The sequence below is a fragment of the Mastomys coucha genome, unplaced genomic scaffold (genome assembly GCF_008632895.1).
Source record: "Mastomys coucha isolate ucsf_1 unplaced genomic scaffold, UCSF_Mcou_1 pScaffold21, whole genome shotgun sequence".
Classification (NCBI taxonomy): Eukaryota; Metazoa; Chordata; class Mammalia; order Rodentia; family Muridae; genus Mastomys; species Mastomys coucha.
This window is the reverse complement of record NW_022196904.1, coordinates 181386416-181409612: the sequence shown is the minus strand read 5'-3', so window position 1 is coordinate 181409612 and position 23197 is coordinate 181386416. Positions and strand designations below refer to the sequence as shown.

Below are 23197 nucleotides of genomic sequence, written 5' to 3'. Positions count from 1 at the left end.
CCATCTGTACGTCAGTGGGATCCAAGAAGCCATAAAGACCTTTGAAAGGAGATGTGAAACACACTTAATTCATTAATGGAACTTGCCTAGGAGACACACCACCACATCATGCTCTCCCAGAGTACGTAGAGCTACTTGCTCATGTTCAAATTTAGAGGCTGAATATTGTAGAACTTGATACCCTGTACAGAATTCTGCATTGAAGATATATGTTTTATCTCTCATCATTCTAAATTTGCTTTAGAGCACACTCAGACAGTAAATCATAAATTATGCTGTAAATGTGCTTTATTTATTAGAAAACTCTCTCTGTTCCATGTACTTGGAGACTCTACTGGAGTGGGGAAAATATCACAAGGCATGCTAAACACAAAATTAGTTATATTTCTCAGTCCCTCTACTCTGGAGGTCAACTATGTTTTGACCCTGTACTTTTTTACACAGCTTTCCTCTATCAGTTATTATGTGAGCCAGCTTTTCATTTCGCTTGTCGTTATGTTACACTTCACATATGTTTCATATTATTCTGGTGAATTTGACATGCTGAAATATCAGCATTCAAGAGGTGGCCTAGTGGATCAAGGCAACCATGGGTTATGTAGTAGGGACCTTATCTCAAATACAAGTAGAATATCAAAAGGAGGAATATGGTGAGGGCTCTTCTTGTGAGAACTAGTATAGAATTGAAGCCAAGTTGAAAAGTTGGTAATTAGATTTATGAGACTGGTGTAGCCCACGGCTTAATCATGAGAAACTGATGCAGTAAAAGCATCTTAAGATTAGGTTGATCCATATCTTATGTGGAAGCTTCATTCTCAACAGCTATGAGAAATTCTTTCATCTGCAGTAGCTCTAGATGGCCGGGACAATACGAAGTTGAAAAGGCTTGAAAATGTCCTCCATTTCATGCTTGCAGTACAGTCACAGAAGGGGATTAGGGAGCAGGAGTCAGGGTTCTGGGAAGAAAGACTGGCAGAATGTATCATTGGGCATCCACTTAACGATACCAGCATTTGAAAGATGGGTTGCTGAACCAAAGGTATGTAAGACTCAAGGTTGCTGTGACAACAGGAGAAAAGATACAGCAGCAGGCAGGAAGAAAGAGTTCTTATACTGGGACAACTTGACAATAGAGAGAGAAAAATCTTTAACTTCAAATCATTATGGCTATTTACTTCCATTCCTATTAGGTTTAATGGTGATATCTTCTGTTAGTGAAATTGCAAGCTTTAGTACCAAGCATTATGAAATTTCTATCATGACTGACTCAACAACTATCTTGATGTAGACTTAATGTGGAACATTAGTTTCTGTGTAGGAAGACAATGACCAAGACTGAAAGAATAACTGAACCCCAAAGTTCTGTTTGCTCACATAAGTGTGTAGAACTGGCCATATCGCTAGGTGCACACATTCTGGACTAGATGTTCATAACAACATGAACAACAAAAAGACTTGTGTCAAGAATGTGACTTTTAAATAATTATGAGGATGAGCATCAGTTTCTTACTGGCATAGCTCTAGCTTCTGTAGCTAGAAGAGTAAAAATAGTAACTTGAACATCAGTCCGTGGGGCCTCATGTCTGACAAAGAGACCACAGAGCATTCTCCTTTCACGCATGGAAAACAGGGTGCTGTAACAGGGCGCTGTAACAGGGTGCTGTAGGTGAAGGCTAGGTGAATTGCCATGGTGTTTTCTAAATTGAAGGGAACATATTCATATATGGATGAAGAACACTGTTTAGTGTAGATCTGGAATTTCAGTTCCCTTCTTATCCTCCCATGTCCCTTGCAGACAGGGGAAATAAACCACTGTCTGACACAGAACAAGTCTCTAAGTTGCACTACTGACACTTTCCAGGGACCATTACCGCACATTGCTGCTGCCATTACTTGCTCAGCAGATGTTCACCAGCCTCCTTTATAAAATGTTCAAGCCAGAGGATGTTGCTGGTGAGACATAGAACATGGTTTGGTAAGACTCCCAGGGAAATGAACCGTCTCCTTTCAGGAATTTACTAGCCTTGTTTTGTTTTTCAAATTCAGTTCCCTATTTGCTTTTATGGGGGTATAAGATAAGCACTGGCAGAGAACTGGGTGTCATTAGAAACTGGATAGTGCTTATTTCCTTTTGGGTACTCCCTTTTGGAATTCATTTATTCCTATATCTAAGCTGAGCCAAGCTTTGAACTCAGTGCTTATTTTATTCATAGTCTTTCCTACACTCCTTGGAAACTGTCTGGTTTCTCTTGAGGGTCTACCTATACCTGACAGATATGTTTCTGGAAGTCTCTTTACAGAAATAAGAGATTTGGCATTCTGTGCAAGTAGGGGAGAAATAAAGTTAATAAGATGGAGACAAGGTCACAATTTGAACAAATGCTTTTAGCTTTTAGATGCATGTTTAGCAGACAGGCTCAGACATTAAAGAACCACTGAGAGAGTAAGAAAGGTGTGTATAAATAAGCAACATTTGGGATTGGAGTAGAATTGCTAGTGTTTGGAATGAAATGTAACTCCCTCACTGGTTCTCAGCCCCAATTCCTTCAGCTCTCTACACACCTAAGTCTACGTGTATTGTAAGGCTTAGGTTTATGCCAGCATGCGCCTGACATCTTTCCAGAAGCCTTTGCCTCGTTTCCAACTCCCATGTCTGGACTCATCTATTTCAAGTCTCCTTCTGATGATGGTGATTATGGCTACCTTCATCCTCATGTTCCTAATGCATACTGACTTTTTATGAGTAGGTTCTTAATGTCATGATGTTGTCACCATTACCGAACCCAACAGAGAAACTGCACATGTCAGGTGCTCAACAATCTTTACTTTTAAAAATAATCAGGTGCATAATTCATCACCTGTAGAAATTTATATTCGTGAGCCAGTCTCCATGAATACCATAGCTGAACACCTGGCTAGTGGAGACTTCCATTATTTTATCCAATAGGCATCTAGAGGAAAACATTTTCCCTCTTTTCATTCCTTATTCAGGATATAGTAACGCATATTTGTTTGTGCATCAAGAATGGACAGCTAGAAGAAAAAGCACGCCCATGTTCTTTGGAGTTTGGTGTCTCAGAATGAGGGGAAAGGATAGACAAGGGAGCTAAAATCTGATATTGAAAAAAGCCTGAATCAAGTATAGCTTACTGTTCCTGGGTTAGTGCTCTGGAGCATAGATTTTCAAAATGGAATTTCATTGTAAGAAGTATTTGATGGCCGTTTACTAAAGCTCAAAGTCTGATGCAAGCCATTTGATTTCTATTGGCCTTTATAAACAAATAAATCAGAACTATCAATTAAAAATCCTTAAAAGGCATGCTTCGGTTTTGTTTGTTTTCATTGGTAACTTGGAGTTGTATCCATTTCAGATGTATCATTTTATTTTTCCACTGCTTCTAACTTCTATGCCTCATTTGGCAGTAATTCCTTTAAATGTATGGCCCATGAGAGGAATATAAGACAAATTAGGTAGGACCCTTGCTCATTCTACACCAGACTGAGCTGAACCACAAATCCTCATGCAAGAGCACCGTGGACAGACCAGTAACAATGGAGAGGGAAGACACAAAGGAGTGGCCACTGAAATGCTTAAGTACTAATTCTGGATACTCATTCATAATTCATTCTCTTTATAATATAGAATATCTTAAGAGCTGATGGAAAGACGGTGATTGCTTTGATGGTCCCATAAACCTAAGTGGCAGAGCCCCTTGTTTATCAAGGAAGGTGCATTTAGTGGCTTATGTTGTAATCAGTGCCATTGAGAATAAAAACTGCCAGCAAAGTGGAATAGGAGGTTGGGTTTCAGGAGGGAACGGTAAGATACTAGACCACAGACTTTAACTTCTCACTTCCTGTTAGATGTCATATTTGGAGGAAGGAGAAGTCCACTGGTAGCTGAGCAAGTTCTACTTGTTGGTACAAATATTTCAGGCCCCATCCAATGCTATATCTTTGCTCCTATGAGCATTCATCTTTAGAATTAAAATGTCCTTCCATTTGCCTGGTGTGGGAAAGTGGGACGCACTATTGCCTTGTTGATTGTGTGACGGTAGAACAGACAAGTATCTGCTTAAGGATAGACAGTAAAACAAAGCAACCGAGGGGCTATTCTGCCACAATCCATTTGAGAGCACAGATAAGAGTAAGTTAATCCATACTAAAATGAAAAAAAAATCTTTCAGAGCTATTTATACTTTACCAGATTAGTTTATTGGGAGAATAAACTGGAAATTGAATAATGGGGCTTTCACACAAGGCTGTAGAGGAGCTGAAGTTGACTAAATCTTCAAGCAATTTGGATGAATACAGCTGTCTTTTATGGTTGAAAAACCTGTCTCTAAGCCAAGCTGGAGAACTTTGCTACAGATTGCCTGGCCAATGGCCTGACCACTTTGCATGGAAACCTAGAAACAGCATAAAAATGGAGATTTGAGGGCTCATCGTCTAGAATGAGGAATCCTGGTATCCTAAGAAACTGCTAATCTAGAACTTACTTTTTAAATCAAATTGTACATATATACCCAACTACCTCACCAGTCTGTACAATCCTATAGAAAGCATTTCATAGACAGAAATATATCGGCAATGAGGGAAGCTACCAGAAACTCCCCTCCATCATTACATCTGATTTACAGCTCTGGACATTTACTAAAACAGAGAAGAAAGGCTTGTGACACTAATGTAGACATAAACATTAAAATATAATTTCTTGGCATGGGGAGAGGCAGCCTAGTAGGCAGAATGGGCAGACAACTGTTAGAGGAAGTAGGTAATAAGTAAAATATATCTCCAAATACGGAATATACTATATCCATAATTAAGCTAAGTGGCCAAGGGACAACCTAGAGGTGTGTCTGGGAAGCTATTGCAAATGATTAAAACGTGAACTAGAATCTTAAGTGCCAGGGCAAATTGAAAGGCTGGGAGCTGTATGAGAATTAAGCAAATGCTATTCTCTGCATGCAATTCATATGCTAATATGAGCAGAAAATACTATACCCACCTCTAATTATTTCCACCTGTATTTCAAAGATGCAAGGCTTTGTTCTCAGTTTCCCTGTAGGTTCCTGATCTTCTAGAGATGAGGCGCATATGATTAAAATGTAAAGATAAAACGCTACTGTTTTGCAGAGGAAAAGCCTCAAAACTCAAATTAAATGAAAGAATAAAAAAAATACGTGAGAATATTGTTCCCATCCTTTCCTGTCCATTAGTTGCCTTTTTCAAGAAACTACGTTTAGAAAATCGTTCTTTGTCAAGGGCACGTGTAGGTTTTGTAATAAACTGTTACCTTGCCCTCTGTGCTGTTGCCAGCTGGCTTAACTGCTTTTGCAGGTGCAATAAAAAGATATCACAGAGACATTACAGGACTGACATTTCCAGTTCAGTAGCTAATACTGATTAGGTTAAGAGGAAAGGGTTAGCTAAGGTGGCCAAGAAACTGTTGCTTTCAGCCTGGATCATGACACTGTGAATTCTGCTCTCCAGCTCCATCTTGGTACAGATGCATTCCATGTGAGGTAGCAGAAGCCCCCGGCAGCATGTTATAAAAACTACAGTGTAATCGAAGCCACAGCCTAATCGATGCAGATGCCAAATAGATGCTGTGTAGTGCTCAACTGTAAAGTGAAATAAATTGTTGCAATAGCATTTTCCATTTAGAGATGAAATTAGCACTAGTGAAATTCTTCCACAGTCAATAAATTTATTTGCCTCTTTACTCTCTGATTGCCCAGTTATTATTTACAAGTAAGTCATTTATGAGTAAAGCCATGATAATAGTATTTTTATTCCCTTCTATTTTTTCTAAAATTAAATGTATTTTCTTCTTTAAACAACCAGGTTGTTTCAGAGTATTTTTTGACAGTTATTGAATCACTGTGGTGCTGTGATAAATACTAAGAGGTGTCAAGAAACATAAATATGTCTTCTCTCCAATGTGATTAAATGACTGTAGCACCTTCATATGCATGCATATATATACATATATATATGACATCATATATACATATCATGCATATATATATAAAACATTTTTGCTTGCAGCAGATTCTTCATTGGTTCTTTTAAGTAAGCTATCTCCCTTCAGATGCTCACGTGCTTTCTTGGCATTCCCAGGCCCTCCCTGGACTTTATGTCAGTACTGTTTAAACCAGGTAGGGTGGCGTACAACAGCAATCCCAGCACTCAGAAGATGGGGTGGGATATTCATGGTTCAGGAATCCTCACAGGGCTCCAGGGACTGACGTTTATGGTGTGATTATAGAAGACAAAGAAAATGTCTGACTTGCTAGTGAGCCACTGGATCATTCCCAGGAAAAGCCCTCAGGTAGAAACCAGTAGGCAGTATTGGTCTGGATGGGTTCAAGGGCTCTTTTCTCTTTTCCGTTAGAGTATGACCACTTACCATGATCAGGGGTTTAGTAGTTTATATGGAAACTCAGGGTGCTAGACATCCCTCAGTCCATTGCTTCCCAATTAGCTATGAAAGCTAGAGGAAGCCTTATGATGCCCATGGTTATGATTGTGTGTGCGAACTGAAGAGGAAGCCATGATTCAAGCTAGGGTGCACTGCAAATGGAAGCCATTCTGCCCACTTTTTCTTCTAAAAATCTTTTCTATGACATTGTCATATCACCTCAATCCCTTCAATTGTCACCCCAGCTGGATCTAGACTCTCCTGGGAGTCAAGTTTCTGGGCGTGCCTTTGACAGGTGGTATAGATTTGGTTAACATCTGGATATGTCTGGTAAATTATATAAGTAATGTTAATTGAGGTGTGAAGATCCACCTTAGCAGTCAGTGTGTTGAAAGTGCTGAAGCTCTACAGTTAATAAAAAGGATGAAATGATGTGAGCACCAGAATTCATGGATGTTTTATGACCATCATTTATGGACCAGTGTGACCAGCATTTTTCTGTTCTTCTCACCAGGCCTTCTTCACTGGGGTCAATATTCCCTAGCAGAGGTAACCAAAACAAACCTTTAGTCCTTAAGTTGTGTTCATCACGAATTTTGTTCTAGCAATGTATAAAGGAAATTGTATGCCCCGAACACATTCTCCTAAATAGTTGGGTTCCACAAATTTTATATTTCAAGTATTGAATATAAAGCCTTGTGTGTGCTTCAGTCTCAGGGAAGGAAAGAACTAAACAATCAAAAAAAAAAAAGTAGACTGTGCTTGCTGTGGCAGTGTCTTGATAAAAGTAACACTGGAGGAGAAAAGTGTCAAGCAAACCCCTAACTGAACTGGATCTACACTTCAAAAGGATCTGGTTGATTGAGTGCATGAAAAGTCATGGCATGGATAAACATATTTCTGTCCTGCAGGACTTGATACACTGATGTATACCAAGAATCTCCAGGTAGAGGAATACCAAGGGTTCTAGTCTCCAAACTGACTGTGCTGAGAAACTCTTTCCTCATCTTTCAGAACTCTCTCTCTCTCTCTCTCTCTCTCTCTCTCTCTCTCTCTCTCTCTCTCTCTCTCTCACACACACACACACCTGGCTCTCTCAAGAATGCACTTCAGGCATACGGAATTATTAATATGATATAAAGAATTATTAATAAAGCATAAAGTATCCACCATATCTGGTGCACCCTGTTCTTTCATAGTGAGTTCCATCTCTTGACTTTTCACAACTGTACTGAAGCACAGATTATTTTTTACTTGCCTTTTTCAGATGAGGAATCCCAGCTTCCATCAATTCAGTTAGCCCCAAACCTACATGCTCTTACATGCAGATCTATGTCTATGACTTTGGCATTTTCTGTATGTCAATCACTTTTATGTGGTAATATTCTATTACTACAATCAACTCAGGTTCTGGTGAATAGAATACAATAATTAAAAGCATCACCGGGCAGTGGTGGTGCACACCTTTAATCCCAGCACTTGGGAGGCAGAGGCAGGTGGATTTCTGAGTTTGAGGCCAGCCTGGTCTACAGAGTGAGTTCCAGGACAACCAGGGCTACACAGAGAAACCTTGTCTCGAAAAACCAAAAAAAAAAAAAAAAAAAGCATCACCAAATCCCTTACAGGCTTTTAGCAATGGTGTGTGAGCAGAGGCGATGGCTGTCCAGTCAGCTGGAGTAATGCTTGTATCCATGTTATACACTGTGCATCTATAATGGCAAAAACCTTCTCTGAATTTTTCTCCCTCACATCTACCTTGTTGAAGCTGAAACTGGAGAGGAATTAATTTATGCTAATTCCACACAACAAACCCAAATCCATTTATCACCAGTTTCCATTCCTCAGCAAAGCATACAAACACACCTAAATATTGGGGAAATTAAGATATGCAGACCCCTCTGTATGAATAGCAATAGACAGCTTTATGCACAGGCACAGATCAGCAAGCAGAAGTCAAACAAGGAACATCAAGGTCAGTCTCCCCCCGCTGCTGTGTGCTGCTCCCCCTGACGTAATGCTGTCGTCTCCCCAAAGTGACTGATAGATGCACAATGGGAGGTAGAATGGGTAGCACCTTCTAGAACCTAAACCACAAAAAGTAACAATCCCCAAAGAATGTGACAGTTCCCCAACAATATTAATGCTGCTTCTTTAAGAATAGTGATCTGGGTGTGAATGATATAAGATTGGAAAAGCCAACCAGAAGGGAGCAAAGCAATGGGAGGTGGAAGCAAAGATTTAGGGAAATGGTGTCCAGGTGTGTCTGTACACACACACACACACACGCACACACACACACACACACGTTTCTCTTCATGTGAGTAAGAACAGCGTTAAGGTAATTTCCTCATATTAGTTTCCATGTATTTCAAATTTACAACAAGCTTAGTGGCACATACCTTTAATCCTTACACTCAGGAGAGAGGTAGAGACAGGCAGATCTCTATGAGTTCGAGACCAGCCTGGTCTGCATAGTAAATTTCAGGATGTACAGGGCTGTGTAGACTCTGTCTCAACGAAAAGAAAACTATTGACAACAAAAATTGCCAACTGTTACCCTTGCAAACAAGCTCTGTGGTTTGCTGGGCTGCACCTCTCGCTTTCCGCTTGTCCTACAGGGGCCTTCTGCTTGGTTTGCAGAATTCAACTTCATTCATGCCTCTGACAGTCCTCATCACTCAAGGCCCCCATGGATCACAATGTGTTCATTCACAAACTAGTGGTTTATTTTAGGTTACCTTCATGTTACGTTCTTATCCCTTTCATCTGATAGTGGTATCAAGATAACAAAGAATGACGGGGTGGGGAGGCAGAGTTATTTCAAAATAATAAAGTAGTGGAGCTTATGGGGGTTGTATGCAAGTACAGAGATAACAAGATTGGTCCCGGGATGACAGTTGTTCTATTATCTGCATATCTTTTATCTGTCTGTCTGTGTCTGTCTGTCTGTGTCTGCCTGTCTGTCTGTCTGTCTATCTCGGTGTGTGTGTGTATGTGTGTGTGTGTGTGTGTGTCTGTCTGTCTGTCTATCCATAACCTCTTTCCTCACATTCACATGTGTGTCTGATCAAAATTTAAAAGTATATGAACTAGGATCCTAATGGCTCCTTTTAAAGCATAATATTTTAACTCATGTCACCTGTGAATTTTCTTTCTCTGCTATCTGTCTGTTTAGCCTTGACCCCCTTCCTGAGAAACGTTCTTTTTAATTTCTTGGTCCTTTACATAAGATGGGGCATATAGCATTGTGGGTATTTGGGCATGTTTGAATGGCCCTTTCCATTTGAACCAGTTGAAGTTCTTTCTGTAGGGAAGCCTTCAGCTCAGGAACTTGGCTGCTTCTGTTTGTGTCACATGGTTAATAGCCCCTGTCTTCCATCTGTTAAAAATAGTCGAGACAATATTTGTAACAATGGACAGCGTCCTTTTCTCCTGTAATGTTCTGCTAATAGAAGCATGCACTCAGGTGTGTTTCTGGGCTTCGTTGATAATACCAAGAGCTTCATTTTTTTTATTTTGATACAAAGCACCATGACTGTGGGTGTTCCAATCCAATGAGGCTACTCCATCATCTCTTGCACCAGGACAACTCTAACGCACAAAGGTGCGAGGCTTACAGTGGAGAGAGAACAAGAGAGTTCCTTAGAGTCAGTGCCTGCTGACAGCTGATCCCCCCTGAATAAATTAAGCCCAGTTCCTGAAAGAGAGGCTTTCACTTCTTACTTTGCACTGACTTTGTAGTCATATGAAATGTGTTTTCTGATATTAGCAGAAATATAAGCTTTCAAAAAGCAGACAGCAGATGCAACCATGGGTCTTGTCTGAGACCATTAATATTGTAGTCATTTACTCTTGAACTTTTCTGCTTGGATGACCAGAGCATCACCCTCTTGGCTTTCAACAGGGAAAAGTCATAGAAAGGGTGCTTAAAGGTCACTTGCGTTTCTTGGTATCAAGCTTTGCTTAAATTGATGGAAGGTAAAGGTCACACTGCCCACGCTTCCATAAGGTGCAGGTGGGTTGTTTTCTGGCTTGAACTATACCACATTTGCTGAATGTCAGTTCTTGATGTGGTAAAAATTAATTGCAAACAGTCATTACAAGTGCAAGAGGTTTGACCCTGAGAGTTGGGGAGAGATGTTTCTTAGAACTGCCAGGTAAAGAAAGCTCAGAGAGGGAAGTCTCATGCATGCAGAGATTTGAGCTTTGCCTGTGAGGAAGTCTGCATACTTGAGGAGCTGGGGTTCCTAGGTGAGGTGCCATGAATTTTAGAAATTTTAGAGCTCATTGCATGGAACCTCTACCCCAGCATCAGAGTACTGACTTTTTAAAGCAGTCACTTGATCATCAACTTCCTGGGTGCAAAAACTCACCATAAACGTATAAACCTTTCCTTGCTTTGCAGTTTTCATCTTGCAAATACCAAGAAAGAGATAGAGTTAATTGATACTTTATATGAACAGAGACATACAGACTCACACACAGACAACACACACACACACACAGACACACATACACAATTCTTATTTATGGTTTGACTGCTTTCTGGGCTTAGTGAGAAAAGCTTACATACAAAGCATCAATAAAATAATGATAATAATAACAACAACAACAACAACAACAACAACAACAACAATAATAATAATAATAATGATAATAATAATAATTACTATTCAGATCATCCTTGACTTGGACTATTTAAATGTATCATGTTTCTATCTCACAATAGTGTGATCAGCCATTCTGCCACTCTGTTTTAGTTTAGTACTCAGTAAATTTCATAAAGCATTGAATGTTTAATTATAAGGTAAAATGGTTAAAATGATTTTACCTAACCAGATGTAAGGCCAAATAAGGGTTCTGAGCACATCTATGGTGGGTTTCACTGGGCTCTATGGACTAGGTTATATGTTTGATAGTTTCATCCAACAGTGGCTTTTCATCAAGATATAAGCCCATCAGTAATATAATTGATTAATTAATAATAATGATAGCAGCAACACTAGAATTAAAGGAAATATTGATAGAGACTGATAAGTAGATACAACACAGCCATCCAGTGAAATGTCTACTATTTTTCTTTAGCAACATATGACACATTAAGGTGAAGCAATCAGCCCAAGTCTGTGCAGCTAGTAATGGCTTGAATAGATTTAGGGCCTCTTCTGCTTCCCCCTGTTCTATTGCAGTGCTTGAACAAACTAGCTAGGGCATTCTGAGGACCGGGGCACACTCATATGCGTGCTTAGCTGTGGACCATGTATCAGACCTGTATATCCCATGTGATATCTTGGAATTACCAAGCTTGAGTGTGAATCATAAGGCCCACTCAGATCTCTGCTAATGTGTGTGCTTTGTTTATTCCCCAGCCCCACTGGTGGACCTCACTCCTACACACAGCGGATCTGCCATGCTGATGTTGCTTTCAGTGGTGTTTGTGGGGCTGGCCGTATTCGTCATCTACAAATTTAAAAGGTGTGTGTTTCTTCTTCTGCTTCCTACCCCACGACCCCAGCCTCTCTCCTCTTTCTGACAGGTTCAGAAGCCATAAATCACAGTGAAGCTCACCTCTGGTACAGGGCAGTGATCCTTTCTGTTAATGTTGTAGGAAGATTCCGGGGATTAATGTTTATGCCCAGATGCAAAATGAGAAAGAACAGGAGCTGATCAATCCAGTCAGCCACACTGAAAGCAGGCCCAGTGTCCCTCACCCTGACCTCAGGAGGCCTGGCCAGCTTGTAGATGAGAAGGTGGAATCCCAGCTCCTAGGTAAATGATGCCCGCCCGGTGGCCATCAGCTACCAGGCTGAGTAGTCATCTAACCTGCCCTCTAACTCCTTTCTGGCTTTAAGTAACGACTTCTTTCTGCTCTAACATCCTTGAGAGGAAAAGCTAAGATGCCCATCTCTTGCTCCTTTTTAGCTTTATTCTTTCTCTCATTAAATTCCCCACCTCCCTCCCCCCTTTTAAAATTAAAACTCTCTTTCTTAAACACTAAGCTTCTGAAGTATGTGAGCAACGAGCATAATCTTTTCACTAAATGCTATTTAAGGAGGAAAAGCTTCAGAGTCTAGGGGAGATGGGTAGAAAGACAGGCAGTAAACAGGATGTGGATCGTCTAGAACAAAACATACAAGTCTCTACTACAGACAATCTGAGAGTAAAATGCTTGAGAGTACCAGAAAAGTCAGCCATAAGCAGATTGGCTAACTCAACTGTAGAGAGGGGTTTTTGGACTTTTGGTTAGTTTTGTTTTGTATGAGTCCAGTGGCAATCTTGAAACTATCACCTTGGAAATGTGGAAATGGAGAACCAGAGTCAAGGGAAAGCATATGCAAAAGTAAATGCTGTTTGCAAAATACTTAGGATTTGGGGATCCTGAGAGCCCCGTTGGAGACCTAGACTATGGAGGGGCAGATAGATGCCTTTCTCTGTTTTGAAAAGAAGTTTTGGTATCAGATGTCAATGCAGCTTTGTTTAACCTGTGATCTAAGCACAAGAGTCTGATACCTAGCTAGAGGAAGCCTGAGGCTCAGTTGCTAAATCTTACAATTAGTACAGAAGTTTCGGACAACCTAGACAAAGTCCTGCCTGGAGCCACCATTGTGGATTCCTTTCACTCCTATGGCCCTGCTGCCTGTAGCTGACCGAGATGGAGAAATTATATGATACTCCCATGCTTCATGCTAATGCCATGATGCCAGGTGACCTAGAAGGCCTTTATAGAAAAGAGTTTTAATCTGTTACTTGGGGAAAAAATGTTCGCAAGTGAAAAGTGAATCCTCTCTTTAAGTGGACCTGAGAAAGGTCTGCGGCTGTATAAGAGGAAGTTTAAATGCAAAGAGTAGCACTAGCCAGAGATAATAACAACAACTGCAGCCACATCTGTTGTCCAATTTTCACAGTTCATTTTCTTCCATTTGGTGGAGACAGGGTGATAAAAAGACACAATAGCTTAGGGTTAAAATGTGTAGAAGCTTCTCCGCTTTCCTGTTCAGAGCAGCACACCACACTCTGTCTGTCCCCTTCTAAAGCATCTCAAATGCTGCATTACTTAGGGGGTCGTTTGGTTCTCTGTCTCCATTTCTGTATGGTGTGAATCACTGTGGCTGTTTATGAAAGTAGCAATTCCTCCTTCGCTCTGAACGTTTACGCAGCGCATTGCAGTCTCTGACAGAGTTCCGTTTCCAGTGTCGTTAAATGAGTAAGTGTTGCACGTTTTCTCTTAGGAGAGTAGCTTTACCCTCCCCTCCCTCCCCTTCTACTCAACCTGGTGACTCATCTCTCCGATTGCAAAGACCAAGACAAGCCACTCCACCTTCATCGCCAAAGCGGGGATCTGCTGGGGCACAATTTGCAATTTAAGGAACACCCCCCAAAGGCTACAGGAGACCTGCTGATCAGAAAAGAATCAAGCGCATCATCCTTCATGACCACTAACTTTATGGTTATTTTTTTTCTTCTTCTGTTGTTCCGTTACTTACTTTGCCAGGAAGTATTTCCATAGTTGCTGAGAATCAAAGCACAAAAGAGATCCCTACCTATGTAAATGTTTGAATGGAGGACGCCAGTAACACAAACAAACAAACAAACAAACAAAGTAAAAATAAAAACAACCAAAATCCCAAATGACAAGTAAACACTCACTGCATCGGGACTTTGAAATTCTTCAGACACAGACACCAAGGGTTTTTAGCTTTAAGCCTGTGCATGTGGACAATTCCTTGAGAACATGTCTGGAGGGGCAGTGTACAAATACAGGTGCTCTATTTTAATGGAAAACACTCCCCTCCCCCACTCTTCTCTTTTTCTGATCGGTCGTGTTTGTAGAGAATTCATAACATATAGAGGCCAAGGAAATCTGCATGTATTTTTGGAAATATTCTTGGCTCTAGACTTAACAGCTACTTTAGCCCTAGGGTCTGATGCTGGAGTAGCCACCCCCAGCCTCTTCCTAAAACACACAGACATGCACAGGTCCCTGAAACCCTGAGCTGCCTCTCTGTGCTCCTTAGTGTCACATTTCCTTTCTAAGTTAGTGTTAGTGGCTCCGTTGGTCGGACCGACCACAGGCTGCTTTCTCTCAGTTCTCTGTGGCCTCAGAGACAAAGATGCTAATGAAAGACCCATGCGCACATCTGCAGGTTCAATAGGAACAGAAGGGAGCCTGGGGGGCAAAGTGGATCAGAAATAGACCTTTGTTTCCTGATCGACTTTTCTCCTTGCAGCTTCCCCTACTCCTACCCCAAGGAATGTAAAAACAAAGACAAAAACAAGTGGGGATGTTTTCCCCAGTACTTCCTTGGTACCCTACCTTCTCATTTGGATGGCCATCCATGTGTGAATATGTTCTCTGGACATCTTTCAGGTTTTTCTCCTCCCTGTTCTCCTTTATCTTTTGACGCCTCTCTCTTTTTCTGCTCCAATGTGTTGCTAGATTTTGGATATTAAACCTTACATTTCCTAAAACTGGACCAGCCTACACAACCCTGCCTCCTTCTCTCACAAGTCTTTAGCTCTATCAATTTTGTACATTCTCCAGCATGCCAGCTTCCCTGTGCTCTGGCCAGGCTGCATCTTGCCCAGCTGGCGTCAGTTACATTTCCCCTCTATCTCCTTTCCCAAACCCTTTCTTTGCCAAATACCTCTGGTTTTCCCACCTGGAAACATATACTGTGTGTAAAAGAGTTTATACAACCATAGTAATCCAAACCTGGATATGTGCTTTGGAAAGGAAAGCATAGAGATGAACAGTGGTGGTTTGTGCATTAACAAAAGTCTATGTGGTCCAATTCTAGAAGATTCTCTTGAGAAATGTTTGAAAGTGTAACTATACTGGAAGGTAAGACCTTCTGTAATAGTTGCTGTTATCTGATATTTCCACTCCAGAATAACCATATTTGTAAAATAAAACTGATTTTTAACCACAAGGAGAAACAGGTTAATGGGCTTAATATACAAGAGTATTAAAAAAACCTATAAAAATCAGTCTTCTCATATATCTGAATGGGAATTTGACCATTTAAGATGATCTCACTGATTCCATGTGTATACTCTGATCTTCAATTGTCATGATACTGATAAAGAAAAAAGTCAATGTAAATGGAAGGGTAGCTGCTTACAGCAAAGTAAGGCTCACAACCTTTAGGGATGCAAAGCAAAAGAAAAGCAGGTTCCCTAGAGGAATCATGCAAGAGGCCCACAGGACGGAGCAGGGCTCCTGCTGAAGTTCTTCTAATGACTGAGGTCCCTTCACTTCTGTGTACTAGACAAAGTCCAATCTCAAGTTGGGATGAAAGCTATTCTGGTAAACCACTTCCAGAACCTATCATCGCTCTTGGCTGAGTCCCAAAGCCAACAACAGGGTATTGTTAAGGGCCTTGGTATATCACAATGATCAGTATGACCCCTGCCCTTGAATAGCTGATTCAGTTATCAGATGACCCTTAGTCATGGATGGCTGAGGCAAGGGGAGAATTAGGAAAGCTGATGTCAGAGTTAATCAAGCAGAAAGCTTTATGGTAGAGGGTGTCCTGTGTGAATTTATATGGTCAATTTTGCCTGGGGACATAATCAATCAATTCTCAATGTGCCAGGCTTCCTATCTCATAGGAAACATCTTCATTGATTATTCTCTTCAGTTGGAGTCTTCCATATTTGGTCTAGAAGACAAAGTATTTAGAAATCAAAATAGGTCCACTCAAATCAGCACAGGGAATCCTCAGTGTTGCAGTTCAATTAATTCTATTTTAAAAATCATTATAAAAATGAACAACATTCTAGATCTAGCACAGTGCCTTGCCTAGAATAATATTGTGAAAATGTGTTTGTCAATGAAAGGACAATGAGTGAATGAAGAGCCATGGGGAAGAAGGCTCTGTAAGTTTTCATGTAAAATAGAGATGGGCATGAGATTCCTGGCATCCTGGACAACACCCAAAATGGTCAGCTATAGATTCAGCTTCTCCAGGGTCCTCCTGTGCCTCTGCTCAAAGCTCCTCCTAGCTGTAAGTGTAGGTGATTGGTGAGGCAAGGTTCTTAGAGAGGACTGCCAAGTTCCTTTAACCTTTGCTAGTGGATCTCCACTAGCAAAGTGTGATGCCTGGGACAAGACTAGCAGTATCACCTACACTAGCTAGAAATGCAGATTCAAACCAGGCTAAAGCAGACCCTGCTATTTTGGAAATTCTAGGGGATCAATAGTATTATTTTTCTGTTTATGAGCCATGGCTGTCCCACCCAACTCTTTCACCAAGCCATCCAGGTGATGATGCATGCTCAAGTTTGAGAACCACCATACTAGGCCTTTTGGCCAAATCCCAACAAGGAAGGAACATTGAGAACCTATAAGTGGGGTGGAACCAAGTGCCTATCTCTCACTAATAGCCGGTGCAAACACGATGAGGAATTCGGTGGACTTAAGGCCAAAGAAACGTAGGGCGGAATCCATAGAAGGTAAGATTCAGGGCAAGCTACAAATTGGATAATGCAACCTTTCTTAAAAGCCCAGAGGGCAAACGGTGCAAGCTCTACCCTGAACTTTGCACCAATACTTCCCCCTTGCCTTATTCGAATTGGATTCACTGTCCAAATGGCAGAGGTTTGCTTTGCTTTCTTTTCAAAAGTTCCAAACAGCAACTTTGAAAGCAATGGGGTGCTTGGCAGCTGTTCTGTGTTTTCCAGGTTTCCAACTGAGCATTGAAACCCCTCATTTGCCAACTTATTTTTATAGGAAGCCAATTTAAAAAAAATGAAAGTTTTCTTATAGTATTGGAACTACTTCTAATTTTAAAATGACTTTTTTGATGTATTTTTTTGTTAAATACTCTGTAGTGTAATGTATAATTGCTCTTGTCTATTGCTTTTACAATCATATTTATTAAACAGATAATGTCTCTAAAGTCTTGGCCTCGATGTATTTATTTAATTCCAAAACCTGGTCTAAATTTTTTTTTAAAAAAAAAAAATAAAATGATGTAGTTACAAAATTTCATAAATGCTAATTGTGTGACAATACACTTAACTCTTTACTATCCTGTGTTTTACTCGCAAACCCCTCTACTCCCTGAGTTCTATTTACATACCAGTTAACTGTAAGACATCTGTCCTGTTACAAATGAACAATGCTGCACCTAAAACTCACTTCAAAATGGTTACTTTGGAATGAGTGATAGGTCCATTGCTATTAGTTTAACTTTTACACTATTAGTAAGGAACGAAGCAATTCAAAACCTTGAAGTTACCAAAGGACAGAAAACCTGGGGCATGCTAAGGGCTCTCAGGGTAGGACGGAAAGGGCTTTGCATTTGGAACTGGAGAAAGGGCTTCTACATCTGGCTGTGCCAGGTGTGTGACCTTGGGCTAATTGCTTCATCATTCACAAGCTGCAGTGGCTTCCTGTAGATAAGGAGGAGCAGCTTACCTCTTCCAGCTTTGTCTTTCTCAGAGGTCAAGTGATTCCCAAAAGAGTCAATAGGTGGTCGGAAATTCACAGAAGAAAGAAACGCCGACTAGATCCGAACATGTCCGGGCACTTTGCTTGCCTACATAATTGAAATCTCGTTGCATACATGTTGTTCCTTATATTCGGTCTACAAACACTAAACCATCCTTTGCCTTCCTAGAGCTCTAGGAGGGTTAGGATGGCGGTGCTAATTAGCCCAGTTTCAGAATGAATGAGAGCCTTGACTGTTTTTAGCCTGCCTTTAACCTCCCAAGCTCTGCTCCCTCATTCCTTTACAGGCTAGAAACTGTGCTGTCTGGTTTCCTTAGGGATGGTCTGCCTCTCACGTCAGTCAGGGCGAAATTGAGAAGCAAAAAAATGTCTCTAGATACTTTACACAGAAGTGATTAAACACGGGGGATTTGTTGCTTAAGTAACAGAAGACGGAACATGCCAGCAAAGAGCAGACAAACCTCTAGAGCAAGCCTGAAGTTTTCCAAAGCTGGAGGGACCCAGGCATGGGCAGAATCCTTGGGCCAGGACAGCTGGATTGATGCTGAAATCACAGCACCTAGGTCTGGCTGAAGCATGAGCCACGAAGGAAGCAAAGCTAAGGCTAGTGAGGCTGCCCGAGCAGAAGAGACTGGGAGAGATGGCCCTTTTCTTCCCTCTTTTCCTTGTGGGCACTAGAGCCCTTGAGATGCCTTTGATGAGACAGGGATTAGAAAAAGGGAGCATAAGGAATGAGTAAAGGGGAGAGCAGTAAGTGCTACAACAACACCCTGTTAAACTCAGCCTAGATCAAATGGAGAAAGCTTCCCTGGCCCCAATACGGATTAAATGGCCACGCCCTTCTCTAGCTTGTTTGTCACACTAACAAATTTAGACGGTGGATATCATGTTTGTGTGAACAGATCCTCTTAATACCTTTCTTCCCATTGCACATATTTAAGCAAAGACCTCTATTCCAGCTTATTCTTTACATTCTTCCAGCATCTAGCACTGGACAATGCCATTAGGGGGCACTAGATAAATGTTTGATGAAACTCAACTCTTAATTTTTAGCTTAGCATTATCAGTAAGTCCATTTTATTTAGCACTGATCTCTGAGGTGGCTTCACAGGGCAAGGCTAACCCAGCCAGCACCTCTAATTACGTGTCCAATTGCTGTTTGTCAAGAATCAACACCTCCCTGCCCTTCTTCTGAGCTAGCTCTCAAGCTGCTGTGTTCAAGGAGCTATTCTTAGACATTAATTTAAGTAAGATAATTGCTGTTTAGAAAAAAGGAAGGCAAGAAGCTAGCTAGAAAGTGGAATAAAAACCAAAGCCCTAACTTTGGTTTCTGAATTATCAGTTATTTATTTGCTTCTTTCCTAAGGAAATAATAGAAATGAGTGTTTGAAAAATTCAGATTTCAAACTGGTAAGGTAACTTTAGAGGGCAGATGTGTTTGTTGCATAGCCTGTCCATGACCTGAGTTCAATCCACTGATCCCACAAGGTGGCAGAAGTGAACTGACTCCCAAGAATAGTGCTCTGAGTTCCACATGTTCACAAGGATGCATGCATTTGTGTGTGTACGCACATGCACACACACACACATAACACGCCCACATACATGTACCACAATTATTTTTTAAAAAATCCATATTTAAAGAAAAATGCATGTTTGAGTGTTGCTTGCATAAGAGAATCCCAAAATAATTCCAGGTGGAAAAATTGCAATGGAATGGCTGGCTATCATAAATGTTATATACCCTGCTAGGAATCGGTGGTTTTCAGAGTGTAGATGTGAATTGACCTATATGTGCAGACATGGCAATAGACAGGGATACCACAGCTGCCAATCAGACAGATATCGTATAGCTGCCTCCATAGAGTACACATGTTAGTGGTGATATTAATATGTCACTATTGCATATATTGCTATTTTACATATAAGATAGTTTCAAGACACTGAAATATAAAAATAAAACATAATAGACATCAGAGTGACAGAGGTAGGAATAAGGGGGAGGTGAGTTTGCCTTCAGGAGCAAAAATGTCTATATGTCCCAGGAACGCTTCTCTTGGAGTTGAAAACCGGAAAACTAGAGCATTTGTTGGGATGAAATGTGCATTACCCCAGTTTCCAAAGGTAATCTTAGGACCACCCAGAAAACAAAAACAATTTGAGATTTTAAAAGAATAGAAATAGTCTATTGCCTGGGAAAATTGACTTTGTGTGCTCAACAGTTCCCCCAAAGAATTCCATAGAGGAAAAGACAGTTGCTTTTATTAAGAAGCACATGAGTTCAAGAAGAAGAAGAAGAAGAAGAAGAAGAAGAAGAAGAAGAAGAAGAAGAAGAAGAAGAAGAAGAAGAAGAAGAAGAAGAAGGAGAAGAAGAAGGAGAAGAAGAAGAAGAAGAAGAAGAAGAAGAAGAAGAAGAAGAAGAAGAAGAAGAAGAAGAAGAAGAAGAAGAAGAAGAAGAAGAGGAAATATAGCAATACTAAAACTTAATTAACAGGTAGTAACCCCATTAAACAGTAGGACAGATTATTTTTCTTTCTTTTTTTTTTTTTACACAAAATAAGTAGCACCATAAACAGTACAGTTGGTAGTTTAAAAGTAATTTGATGTAGTTTTGGCACTATACCTCTAATCCCAATTCTCTGAAGCAGGAGAATCACCCATTGCCTTAGTTATTTAAGGAAGCAACCCCATAAGCAAAACAAAGGTGATATATTTGAAAATAGCAGGACAGGAGATGAGAAAGTTAAAAGAATAAGATGATCATCATATCTACCATCACTTCAGCTGGAGACCCCGAGATGGTACTGGCAGCTTCACCCACTGCACCGCACTTGGAAGCAGCACACAGCTCATAGATTTTGCAGCAACTCACATTTATCAACCTGACTCTGGTTCCAAGATTGTTAAACTAGTGTCAAACTTCACTACAGAAGGGTGTATGAAGCCCACATTTGAGATTGTCTATGAATGCCAAGACAGGTGAAGAGGTTTTAAAGATAAGTATTTCAATATGTGCATGTTTGTGTACCTGCTTGTTTACATATTAACAACAGCTTTTAGCTGTAAAGGAAGATTTAATGAGTTCATACAAACTAAAGACATTGTGACAGAATCATATTTAACATAGATGGTTTCCATCAAAATTATTTTTCTAGAGGCTGGAGAGATCGCTCAGCAGTTAAGAACATTGGCTGCTCTTGCAGAGGACCCGGGTTCAATTCTCAGCACCAACAAGGTGGCTCACAAGCATCTGTAACTTCAGTTCCAAGAGATCCGACACCCTCTTCTGACCTCCATGGGCACCAAGAACACACGTGGTGCACAGATATACACCCACGAAAAACACCCATACACATTAAATAAAAATAAAATGATTTTTCTAAAGTATGTAGAGGCATAAGAAAAATTTTATGAGATGTGAAGAGCAGAATTTAAAATGTCATGGGGTGAAATAATAGCTTGTATAGAAAGCACAGGGCAGAGAGCATCTCCGTGAGAGACCTCTTACTTGCCTAAAATGCACATTGTCCTGGATTCAATCGCTAGTACTGCCATAAAATGTGATATATGTATATATATACTTATAAATAAAGAAGACTGGATGGAAATCTAAAATATATTACCCCTTGTTATTTCTAATTTGCAAAACCATGGATGTTTTAATTCCCTTCATCTTTGAAATGAACATGTAGTCCTCATACACTTGGACTAAACCTATCTTAAATAGGGTACAAAAGGAATGCTTATAAGGAATTCTATATGCCTATTAAGCCAATAATATAATTATAAACTGTGTATATAGTTCCTAGGAAGATCACAATTATTGAAATGTGTAATTATTCTCTTCAAAAACTAAAAATTAAACAACTCTGAATGTCATTTTTATCAATTGAAATTCATACTGAGATGAAAATATTACTATGCTGTTTTTGTATCTGTAATCCATGAACTTTCTGAATATATTCTATTCATTTTTAATTAAATTTTTAGGTTATCATGCAAAGTAATGAGTTTCATTTTGACCTTTTCTCATATAGGTGTCATGATTCTTTGCTACCATTTGTTACCCTCACTCACTAGAATGAACTTTGAAGGGTTCAAAAATTTTAAAACATACAATTTTACAATCTATACACACACACACACACACACACATTATTCACATATTATAGCATGTGAATAACAACATTTGTAGCATAAAGATATGGTAAATAATTTAAATAAAATTCTATAACTTAATCAGTAGATACAAATGCATACTTATATATTATTTAGGAAATATTCACACATATGTGAAAGTTAATTCATGTGTTACATATGGAAAGAAGTAACATTGACCTGTTATGGTTCATAAACATGTAGGAAGGTGTGTTAGAATGGGACCTGGGCCTATCACTTGCCCTGCTTTGTTTAGCCCAACCCAATGCTTTTTGAAGGTTGTCTTATTATTCTTCAGTCATTATGATCATCATCAGTTGGTGAGAAGATGTAGACAGAAATGCTGTTCTGAGGTTGGATATGGAAGTTGTTGCAGATTCCCCCCATGTCACCTTTCTTAGTCATCCTGTTGATTTCCTAACCTGCAGCTGTTTCCTTTGCCTCTATTTCATTTCAGTCACTAAAATGGATGCCAACCCTACTTAGGTATAGCATTTAGAGTATTTCCCGTACCTGCCCATACATACACAGTTGACAAGTGGCTAGGACTTGTCTAGCCAAGTGAGTACTGAAGAATTAGAGGGAGGAAGTTCTCATTAGCCAGTACCAAAGCACAGAGGCAGTTCTGACAATCCAGATAGAAGTAGACTTATTATCAGTAGAAATAACTGGTGGAAATGAAGGTGGGAATGTGCTAGAACACTAAGCTATTGGGCCTAAATACTACCAAGGTTTTAGTTCCCAGCACAGGACTTCTGATTGACTTGAAAAATAAACAGATTAAACATAGAGGCACAATGAAGAAATTGTGAATGGAAGAAACAACATTGATAGTAGAGCAAGTTTCATTTTTTAAAGTTGTATAAATCATTTTGTACCCACTATATTATTTAATCTCTACAAGGACTCCAAGGAAAGTGGTTGCTTTCTGTTATGTTAAGTGAAAGTGGAGTTCAGAGAGCAGGAAGGACTCCCCGTGATCACTGTCAGAGTGACAGGATCCTCAGTGGGTCTGCTCTCATCAGTGCTCAGCTGTGTGACAGATTAAACAAGAGCCGCTCAAAGCCATGCGAATCATTTTCCAATGTCTTCATGTGCCACATTTCACATGGCTCAAATGCAAAGCAGATGAAATTGTCCTCAGCAATGCGCCAGGCCAA

General features: G+C 40.2%; 1 protein-coding gene across 4 annotated transcripts in view; it reads left to right on the top strand.

Moving 5' to 3' along the window:
• Sorcs1 (sortilin related VPS10 domain containing receptor 1) overlaps positions 1-21882 on the top strand; it is a 540204-nt gene extending 518322 nt beyond the window's left edge. Inside the window, exons 25-27 of one of the 4 annotated variants that reach the window (XM_031390645.1) lie at positions 11794-11899; positions 12033-12193; positions 13917-17325. In XM_031390645.1, the coding sequence (XP_031246505.1) occupies positions 11794-11899; positions 12033-12193; positions 13917-13981 (332 nt within the window). In that variant the 3' untranslated portion in view covers positions 13982-17325. Of the gene's footprint in view, positions 1-11793; positions 11900-12032; positions 12194-13653; positions 17326-21034 lie in introns of those variants that run through there. The other 3 variants (XM_031390642.1, XM_031390641.1, XM_031390644.1) reach the window with 3 other exon arrangements.
• The last annotated feature ends 1315 nt before the right edge of the window (positions 21883-23197 follow it).